Source organism: Diplotaxodon limnothrissa, linkage group LG7 (assembly GCF_057381915.1).
Source record: "Diplotaxodon limnothrissa isolate DT_005_m linkage group LG7, D_limnothrissa_male_GT1.1, whole genome shotgun sequence".
Classification (NCBI taxonomy): domain Eukaryota; kingdom Metazoa; phylum Chordata; class Actinopteri; order Cichliformes; family Cichlidae; genus Diplotaxodon; species Diplotaxodon limnothrissa.
In genome coordinates this window covers 61,717,061-61,727,637 of record NC_140602.1, presented here as the reverse complement: position 1 = coordinate 61,727,637, position 10,577 = coordinate 61,717,061, and the positions used below count along the sequence as shown (strand labels likewise).

Sequence of the window (10,577 nt, the reverse complement as noted above, 5' to 3'; positions counted from 1 at the left end):
ATTCTGGATTCTTATTGGACAAATCTACTGTCCTTCTTAACCGAGCCCGCCACGGCAGCGACACGAACCTCTGTGCTTTGGCTGATGCAACTTAAACGGTGTCAGCTCAGATTTTTGTTGTCGTTTTTAAATATGTTAGTTGATGTAGAGAAATGTGAGAAAAGTCCGCAAGCCCAATGTATGCCAGCTTTTGTTTTAAGTACTCTAACTTTTTAAACTAATGTTGTTATTTATCTATTTACATTTTTTTTAAAAGAAATGATTTTATTCTGTCCTTGATTAATAACATGTATCACTTTTTTGTGACTGTTATTTTATGGCATACGAACTGACTAGTAATAATGATGAAATAATGATGCATCCGTACGTACTCGATATTTCGCATTTCTGATGTAATATCCTTCAGTGTACGTATATTAGCGGAAGAATTTCTCCAGCATGCTATGTTTCTAGGGGAAGAGATTTCGTGCGGGACCGGTTGCTTGGTTCATTTACTTCAACATGCCGACTGACACCAAACGTGTTCGTGGTCCAGAAGTGTCTCAGAGCCCGTCTCTCTTTTCGTGCGATCCGGCGGCGGTTCTGCCCTCGAAGGGGCCCAGAGCGGACGGTCGGCGACGGGATCAGGTCGACGTGCGGCCCGTTTTCGTCCGCTGTGGCCTGGTGAGCCAAGCTAAAGGCTCCGCGTACTTGGAGGCTGGAAACACCAAGCTGATGTGCTGCGTTTACGGCCCCAGAGAAACAGACCGGAAGGATGAGACGAATATGAAATGTGGAAGGTATGGAGTTTGTTTGTTTAAATCTTTAAGCATATTGACTGTTCTAACAACACAACAAACAAAGAAATCGTTTTCTGCTGATTAAACTGTGAAGTCATAATAAAAATACAGCCTGCTGTGTCTTACATGGATAGCAGAATTTTTGGATTTTTTTATTATTTCCCCCACTGTTCTGAACTACACATGCGTGAAAACTAGTCTAAACTTTAATAAACCACATAAACAATTGAAATGCAACAGAATTTTAACTTTTGCCCAAAACAATTGCTGGAGACATTATTGACTTAATCCAAATGCAGCACTTTTTTGTTGTTGTTGGGGGGTTTTTTTTGGGTTTTTTTTAAAGGGATTAAAACGCTTTTTGACATATCCATCCATCCATTCGCTTCCGCTTATTCTTTTCAGGGTCGCGGGGGGCGCTGGAGCCTATCCCAGCTGTCATAGGGCGAGAGGCGGGGTACACCCTGGACAGGTCGCCAGTCTGTCGCAGGGCTAACACATAGGGACAGACAACCATTCGCGCTCACATTCACTCGCACATTCACACCTAATGGCAATTTGGATTTTCCAATTAACCTATCCCCTCAAGCTGCATGTCTTTGGACGGTGGGAGGAAGCCGGAGTACCCGGAGGGAACCCACGCAAACACGGGGAGAACATGCAAACTCCACACAGAAAGACCCCGGCCTGATGTTGGAATTGAACTCAGGACCTTCTTGCTGTGCGGCAACAGTGCTAACCACCGTGCTGCCTTTTTGACATATCCATAAGTCATAAATGTGCACAAAGAGGCAACTCCTTGTGTTTGAAAAGAGTTTTTGTATTACTTCTCACTGTGAACTATTATTTAGTACCATAGTTAGTTTGAAAACTGAGCTTATGTGGGTATACCAATAAAGCATTCAGTTTGAAGTGGACACTGATATCTGTGACAGTTTAGAAAAAAAAAAGACTCAACCACAACTGTTTTTCTCTGTGTCCAGATTGACTACCGACATGCGCTTTGCTCCATTTTCCTGCCCGGAGAGGGGCTCCTGGATTCAGGGGAGTCAGGACAAGGACTTTTCCCTGATGTTACATGAGAGCCTGCAGCCTGCCATATGTCTCCACAAATACCCTCGCTCTCAGATCGAGGTCAACGTGATGGTTCTTGAGAACAGCGGTTCAGTTCTGGCCCATGCCGTCACATGCGCCTCTCTTGCGCTTGCAGATGCGGGGATCGAAATGTATGATCTGGTCCTCGGTTGCTCCATGCGCCAGGATGGCACCTCCTATGTGGTTGACCCCTCCTACATGGAGGAAAACTGCTGGAACTCGGTAAGCTGTGAGAACCAGGGTGGTCTGACTGTCGCATTCCTCCCAAGCCTGAACCAGATTTCTGGACTACAGTCTGATGGAGAAATGACTGAAGAGACTCTAACCGCTGGAGTGAGGACCTGCATTGAGGGATGCTATAAACTGTACCCAGTTATCCAGCATGCCCTGACAAAGGCTGTGCGCAAAGCTGCGCCATCATAATCAGAGAGCTGAGTGAACCACGAACTCCTCCGTTTATAGTCTTTCCTGTAGATCATTTCCAATCGTTACTAAAGAACTTGATCTATTTTTCCATGTGTGGTATTAGTTCATATATTAAAAGAAAAAATGAACTGAGACTCGCCTCTTTGCATTTCCTCATTAAATTATTTAACGGACTATATTTAATGTATATTCTTCCCAGGATTTGAAACTAAATGCTTCCCACAACACTGGAGAGAAATTGTTCAACTGGTATATTTTTAGTAGGTGCACTCTGGCAGTGCAAATAGCCTCATAAAAGCAATATATGCAATATAATTACAGATGGATTTGGTCACAAAAAGTTTGTAAACACCTTCTGTCACAAACAGAATTACACAACCATTAATTACACAATTATACAACCCTCTTTTATTTTGGTTTTCATTGATGAACCCTAAATCATGTCCACGGGTCATACCCAGGGCCACAATCCCGAGTACCAAACTTTGTGTTATTTTTTTGGCACCAAGAGAGCGTTTGCCAAAAAGAGCTTAGTTATTGCAGGGCATCATAGAGACCTATCTCTGCCTTCTACATGCAGAAGTTGTCACATGTTGCTGGCTTAAAATGTAAGAAGTTACGTTTGGTGACACAGATATGGTAATCATCTACAATACAGAATAAAAATAGAAAACACTTTATTGAAAAAGCTAGAGCCTCATAGATTTACATTAGATTATTCCCTGCCTGTCAAACTGTAATCAATTGTTAAATATGCATGTTATTTTAGACCACCTCTTTCATGCACTGTATTGCCAAAAGTATTAGCTTGTCTGCCTTCACATGCATGAACTTTGGTGACATCCCATTCATAACAGACTGAAACAATGTAAAGCATGTTTCTCCTTTCTCCTCGCAAAATTCTTACTTTAACTTTGGAAAATTCTGGTCAACATTATCGACCCTTTGATTCATATTTGATAACTAGTGTCCACCCTTAAACTGGTGTGTTATATTCATTATTTATTCAGAATTATTCTTAGTCACTGTAACAGGTCATTCCACTAGTTAAGCTGCTTTGGAAGTTTAAATTGTTATGTGTACCCAACTGTTAAATGTGAAGAGAGTTGCTTACCATTAATATTAATATTATGCATGATATTGTGACTGGGGCTGAGGCCCCCAAAACATCAAATCTAGATGAATCCCTGTCTCTTTTCCTATAACCTCTCAGAAAAACAGACATTTACACTCTTTAGAGGCACCAAATTAAAAGGAATAATCATGCCCATTTCCTAAACGTGAGCCATTTTTTAAAACTTCCTGTAAATATAATGTTTCTGTTGTACTCTCAGAAACTCCAAAGTAAAACACGGCACAACACAGGGAAATCTCTTTATTTATTTCTTCTCAGACGCCCCAAAGTCTGAGACAGCAATAAACAGTCCAGTATCTTCCCAGAATAACGCAACTTTTAAACAAACATACATTACTTCACACAAATAAAAACAGAATTTTTCAATCCAAACAGACTCGGCATTCAACCCAAACGCAGTCCTGCTCTCACTCCTCTGCTGCAGATAGCTAAAAGGTGTGAGTCATGTGACAGTCTAAAGCAGTCTCTTCCTTGCTCCACAGCTGTCAATCACTGTTCCCTCAGCCAATAGCACAGCTTGCAGCCGTTGCGGCTTGGGTTGGGAAGGGAGTGTAGGGGGGGCAGGATGTCATCAGGGTAGGCAGTGCGGGATTGGTTGCTCGGCTTAAACTGCGTGACATGCAATTGAGGGAAGGAAGGGTGGAGGCGTCATGTTTGGGTGCCACAATTGCAAAACAACACAAATAGATACACAGATTTAGCTCATAATAGAGTTTAAAGTTGGTTTATTAGGGTTGTATCACTGGGCTGAACTTTGATGACGAAGAGCAACAGTTAAACTCACAGCTGTGAAAACAACAGGAATTCATAAAATGTTTGCTTGCTGTGTGTTGCAGGTGTACGACTTACTTGACAATAACTCCTGTTACCTGCAGATACGCCTCTATAAATGACTTTAATCAGTTTGTGTGTGCATGTGTTATGTGAGGTCACCTTTTCTAATTGCTGCCAACATGCGTCAGTTTGTGTGTGGATGCTGCTGTATGTCTATCTGTAGGCCCTGTTGTGCCGTGGGTACGGCGACATAATTGCGTCCACGCTACCTTCGCTGTCCGAGCTGCTGTCAGAGTCGCTGCTGCCGGAATAAACGCAGAGTCCTGGTAAAACACCGACACACACGGCCGCCGACGGCAAGTGTAGTACGCCTTGGCCGGAGCTCAAGGCGGCTGAGGGCGGCTTTGCAGTGACGCCAGGGACGGTCTGTTGATCTTTGGCTCCTGCTCCGCCCCCCTCTTCTGGAAAGCATAACTTAAGTGTAAGACCTTGTGCCAACATACAACAGTCACAGTGATTTGAACTGTAGGAAAGAGAGTAAGAGTGGTCCACTGAATCTGCATCCATTTCCACTTTTTAACAGGCTCACAGGGAACAAACTCCACTGTATATTATATGAGCTGCATATTAATGTGTTTTTCTGGCTGCTGCCCACCTGTGTGTTTTTCTCCATTTCCTGTCGTTGCTGTTGTTGCCGTGATTTCCACTTTCTGTTTCTTACTGCTGTCTGATTGTGAGGAACTTGGAGAGAGAACAAAGAGATTAGAAAAACAAGACTTAAAGCTGATCCAATTAATATTTTTATATCAGCAATTTTGTGAAATTCCTGAGTGTGGCAATTATCAACAAACTCTGTCGGTGCTGTTGAAACTGTTAGTCTCTTTGAGCTCTGTACTTTGAACAAAAACAAGTCTGAGCCAGACAATAAAGAAAAGGAGACAAAGTTAGGGCCTAGATGGTGAAAACACTGGAGTATTTAAAAAACTAATTTTCCTTTATTTAACGAGAAAGCTGAAGTCATTTTCAATAGTGTGTCCTGAGCAAAGATAGCATTAAGTCAGCATGTTTATAAAGAATCTCCACTTTGAGACCCAAGAGCCTCTGGCTACAAAGTAATATTAAAGGAGAGTCAAATTTGGATTTTGGCAGGTGGAGGGCAGAGGCTAATGGCAGCTAAAAAACAAGGCAAGGCAAGTTTATTTATATAGCACAATTCAACAGCAAGGTGATTCAAAGTGCTTTACAGAGACAATAAAAAACAGAAACAAATAAAAAGCATGATTTAAAATGGAAAAAAAGAGTAAGTTTTAAAATTTAAGCTTAAAAGTAAAACGGTGGATTTGGCGTTTTATTCAAATGCAGCTGAGAACAGGTGAAAACAACAAGAACACGTTTTAAGGATGGTGCATGTTCATGTGCATACTTGCGTCTCTTTACAGCTCCAACTAATAAATGGGCCTGTGACAGGTGGCTGGTCCTGTGCTCCACCCCTTTAGGTGCCACCTTCTTTTCAGGCTCTTTGCGGCTCTCTGCAGATGCTTGCTTCACTAGAGCGCTGTGAAGCTACACAGTTAAGGTGAAAAAAAAAAAAAAAAAACTCCTTATGGGGTCCTAGCGTGGAAAAGTGGGGGATTAAAAACTGAAGGGAGACACCAGAGAGCAGACTGGAAAGCTTTACTCAAACTAGTAAGAATATGAATGTAAAACTCAACCTCAGAAGTAGAAATCTTGCTGTGGAGGCAGTTCGTATTTGAATGAGAGTTCGAATTGCTATTGATTTTAATATAACGCAAACTTAAATGCAACTCTCATTCTGGTTTTATGTTTGCATGCTGGCTTCTACGACTCCAATCTCAACCGTGCAAGTGCCCTGTTTGAATATGAAGGATATTCTGTATTCCAACAGCTCCTTTTTCTCCTCGTCCCTGCGTTGTTTCTCCACCAGACACTGTTGCCGGGAGACCTCGTCCAAGAAACTGCTCTCATCCTCATCCAATCCCCTCACCATGTTCTCTGTTACCATAGAAACATACTCTCAAACACATGACAAGAGAGTGACTGCATTTCCCCGAAAACAAACCAGAGACAATCTGCCATAAAAACTGCACAAACACACAAAGTAGCGTCATCTGAGGAAGCACTGAAAACAAAAATCTAACATCACTTGCAAAAATGTTGAATATGGAATTATAAATGAAAAAACTGAAGAGAGCTTTTCCAAATAAGCTCTACGTAAAAACTGGGGGTAAGTTGTCTGATACTCGAAGCAGGAGAATAAATTTCAATGTTTCCCTTAATATAATCATTGCTTCCAAGTTGTGAAGACATTTTTGAAATCTTGAATTTCATCAGAATTAAAAGCACCAAATTATGGGAGTAGTTATTCCCATTATTTTGTTGGGAGAAGAACCTCAATTCCCAACCTGACATACAGTGGTGTGAAAGAGTTTTCCTGAATTTCCTTGGATCACAGTGTGATGTCTGGCTTTTAAGGATCCTTTGATCTACTCCACTTTAATCTCCTTTTCCACACAGGTCAATGTAGGTTTGGATTTTTGCCCCCCTAATAATAAACACCTTCATTTAAAAACTGCATTTTGTGTTTACTTGTGTTATCTTTGTCTAATATTTCAATTTGTTTAATGATCTGAAACATTTACGAGTGACAAACGTACAAGAAAATCAGGAAGGGGCACAAAGTTTCACACCACTGGAACTCTGATAAACTCTTCAAGATTAAATCTACAGACTTTACAAAGTTTCCTCAAGAGCCAAAGACAATTTTAAGGCTGATTCGGACTTGGATTAATAAGTGGACCTTAATGATGTCTAAAAATGGTGGCTTGTGCTCTAAAAAGCTTAAGTTACATTTGCTATGAAGCTGTTCAAAAACAACCTTTAGAAACTGAATATTAAAGTGTACTGACACATACTGCTGATAATACATTATTCATTATCTCTTACATCACAGAATTACAGAAGAAAAGTGTTCATTCAAACCCTAATGAAAAGTGGAGCAACACCCACAAAGACCTACTGAATTTAAACTGCTCCTCATATTCTTCTTGTTTCTTGTCTTTCTGTTCCTGCAGCCGCTCAAAGAGGGAGCGTGGGTCATACTCCTCCTCTGGGACCTCTGAGAAGTACAAAGGACAAATATAAAGGGGTTACATGCACAGTGGGACATCCTTTAGAGGTTTTGTATAGTTTTGGATATGTGTTCTTACCCTCTGGGTCGTCAGGTTTTCTGATTTTCTCCCATTCCTCCTGTCTCTTTTTCCTCCTCTCATCAAGCTCTGCTTCAGACACAAACTTCCTGCTGAGGTCGACACCTGTTCCTTCTGCTCCTTCCATTACAACTGCGCAACATAAAACACAGAAATTGGCCGACTCTTATATTGCGCTTTTCTACTCTGAGCACTCAAAGTGCTTTCTGTGTAACATTCACACTCCAATGGACGCATTGGAGAGCAATTCTCGGTTAGTGTCTTGCCCTAGAATTTTGGTATGCAGACTGGAGCAGTCGGGGATCGAACCACCAACCTTCAGATTAGACTACCTGCTCTACAGCCACACAGAAGCTCTGAATACCATTCTAAAATGTGTTGTCCCATCTCCGCACTGGACACAGACCATTTACAAGTGACTGCTCAATCAGTACCTCTGGGTTTTCCTCAAAGAACACAGAATATTAATTGATTCTTGACATAGCTCAGCAAAAAATAAGTCTATTCCATTAAAATAAGCAAAACCCTTAAAAGACTTTGTAGCTGACTACTGCGTATTCCCAATACTTACAAGTGTTAATTGTTTACAACCACCTGAGGTTACAGTCTGCTGAATAAATGTGACATGGTACTGTACAACACAATGGCATCACTAGAACAGGTTTCTGATGAAATGTCCATCTCTGCATTAAAAAAATAAAACAAAAACAATTACTACTTGTTCCAGCTGTGCCCTTTAGGGGTCGCCACATCAGATCATATGCCTCCCACTCACCCCACGCTTTGCAACCTCTTCTGTCACACTAACCCTGTGCATGTTCTCCTTCATGAAATCCATGAATCTTCTCTGTGCCCTTCCTCTTTCCCTCCTGCCTGGCAGCTCTATCGTCAACATCTTTTGAAAATATGCACTTTCCCTCCTCTGCATATGTAAAAACCATCCAAGTCTTGTTTGCCCAGCTAACTTAGTCTCCAAACCGCTCAGCCTGATCGATCCCTCGGACATACTCATTTCTAATCCTGTCCCTCATGGTCACTCCCAGTAAAAATATTAACATCTTCAACTCTGCCACATCCAGCACTGCCTCCTGTGTTTTTGTTGTCGACATCTCCAAACCACGTGTCATAACAGGTCTCACGATAGTTTATTTTGCCACGTTTCCTGACAAATCAATTTACTGGCTTGCACACTTCCTGCAAAATATTTTGGTGACTTTAAAAATAAGGTACAAAAGATGAAAACGGCCATCACGTGACAGCTTTCATTGGTTGGCATTACAGCAGATAGTATTAAGCCTGTTATTTTTATCAGTTCATCACATACAAAGCAATAATAACAAGTGCAACAGCTGGACAACACCACTGCACAATATTTCGACTAAGCTGTACCGATCTGCGTGGTTTTATTTAGCCCTCTGATGAATATGAAGATTGAAGCCATTTTAAAACTTTAACTGACGTGAAATAAGGTGACGAGTGAATTAAGTGAGAGATCTGCTTAACTGACCGAAGCATTTGGTTTATAATGGGCCCTGATGATTCACTCACTGTTACACACAACAGCGAGAACAACGCCAGCCGCTACACAAAGTTAGTCCCTTAAAGCTGTGGACACACAAAGATGAAAGGAAACACTCACACACCTGACCTCTTGCCTATATAGCAGAGCAGCAAACTCTGAACTCGCAGATGCCTTGTGCGTTGCAAAGCCGCGGCTAACGTTAGCTTCGTTAGCGTTAAAAATAATCTTTAAGAGCAACAGAACATCATGTCAAGTCTGAAAAGAAACATTTTCAGATGCATGACCAAGAAGTCTTTAGTTTAGGACTGCCTCGTATCAAGATTAAAGACCTGTATGTGGATAAACCTTACCAAGATCCAGGCTTCTCGCTAAATTAGCGCTCCAGTTTAATGATCTTTGTGTCACGCTGAAGACGGCTCGTCGCGAAATACGGCGTTCGAATTAAGTTCCGACTCACTTTTTTGTTGTTAAACGCACGCTGCTCTGTTTTCAATATATGTTAATAGATTATTTCTATTTATTTTTTAACAGAAAAGGCCTACCGAATATTACCGATGACCTAGATTTATTAGTAGACACAGTTGTTGTCAATTATTAATTATATCTACCTCGTGTGCTTCTTGCGCGTATAATTAAAGAGTCCCTTAATTATACGCACCATTTGTAGTTCCATTTTCCAGAAAAAATAAACAAACCAAAACCTCAAATAAATAGAGGTCTAAACAAACAATACTCAAAACAAGACGGAATAAACATGAAAATAACAAAAGACTAAAGCTTTTCAAATAAATTACATTTGCAGATAAAACCGTGAATATACAGTACAAAGTTGTATATATTCGACCTTCCCTGTAAGTTTGCCTTCTCAGATTAACTAATGAGTATAAGTAAACCCATAAAAATAAGATTGTAAGCAGTTACTAAATTGATCACAAGATGGCGCCTAAGGTCCAAAGGTATCTCTGGAGGACTGTTCAGCTACATTTTAAGGGTAGATGGTAATTTATTTTACTCGTTCGTCTTGTTCACGATGACCTCTTGAAGTGCCTTTTCGATTTAAGTGACAGATTCCAGATGATGGAATGTGTACGTTTAGCAAGCGGCGCCCACAGGCTACAGCCTCCTGTGTTGCTAAAGCAAAGTCCAGTTTAAAGAAAAATGATCCTCCACTCACTTAATTCTTTCCCTCTGCAAACACTTTCTTGGCTAGTTTAAAGTTTCACGGATAGTTTCAAGTGTTGCTGGACAAATGTAGGAAACATGTAGTTTCATTTGTAATAAATGGTTCCCATTTTTGTCCAGAAGCATGTTATGCTTTACGGATTGGCAAGTTGCTATCACATGACTGTACAGTGCCATGAAGTAACCTTCAGTTTCACAGTCAGATCCAACCCGTTCTTGTGACATCTGCTTTCAAAAAGCAAAAAGGATGATAAGTATAACACGAGGTTTGCAGCTTCTTACACGTGACTTCAAAAGCCAGTGGATGACATCACTGGCCTCACATCATGCAAACACAATTTTTCAAGCATAACTTATTTTTAGAATCACTTTTTTTTTTTTGAAAATTTGTTCCGGTTTAATAGTCCAACCTCTGACAGCCTAACCTGCTGCAGTAA

At 40.9% G+C, this 10,577-nt stretch overlaps 2 protein-coding genes across 2 annotated transcripts; one reads left to right on the top strand and one right to left on the bottom strand.

The window, feature by feature from the left end:
* Positions 1 to 465: 465 nt before the first annotated feature.
* On the top strand, positions 466 to 2,384 carry exosc6 (exosome component 6). Its single transcript, XM_085358612.1, has 2 exons — positions 466 to 779; positions 1,763 to 2,384. The coding sequence occupies exons 1-2, from the start codon at positions 502 to 504 to the stop codon at positions 2,295 to 2,297; spliced, it is 813 nt and encodes a 270-aa protein (XP_085214738.1). The 5' UTR covers positions 466 to 501; the 3' UTR covers positions 2,298 to 2,384.
* A 1,226-nt stretch (positions 2,385 to 3,610) lies between these two features.
* psme3ip1 (proteasome activator subunit 3 interacting protein 1) lies at positions 3,611 to 9,367 on the bottom strand. The gene is made up of 7 exons (XM_085358611.1): positions 9,309 to 9,367; positions 7,437 to 7,568; positions 7,247 to 7,345; positions 6,101 to 6,222; positions 5,633 to 5,766; positions 4,865 to 4,950; positions 3,611 to 4,670 (listed from the first exon to the last, which is right to left on the bottom strand). The coding sequence occupies exons 2-7, from the start codon at positions 7,561 to 7,563 to the stop codon at positions 4,423 to 4,425; spliced, it is 816 nt and encodes a 271-aa protein (XP_085214737.1). The 5' UTR covers positions 7,564 to 7,568; positions 9,309 to 9,367; the 3' UTR covers positions 3,611 to 4,422.
* Between the last annotated feature and the right edge of the window lie 1,210 nt (positions 9,368 to 10,577).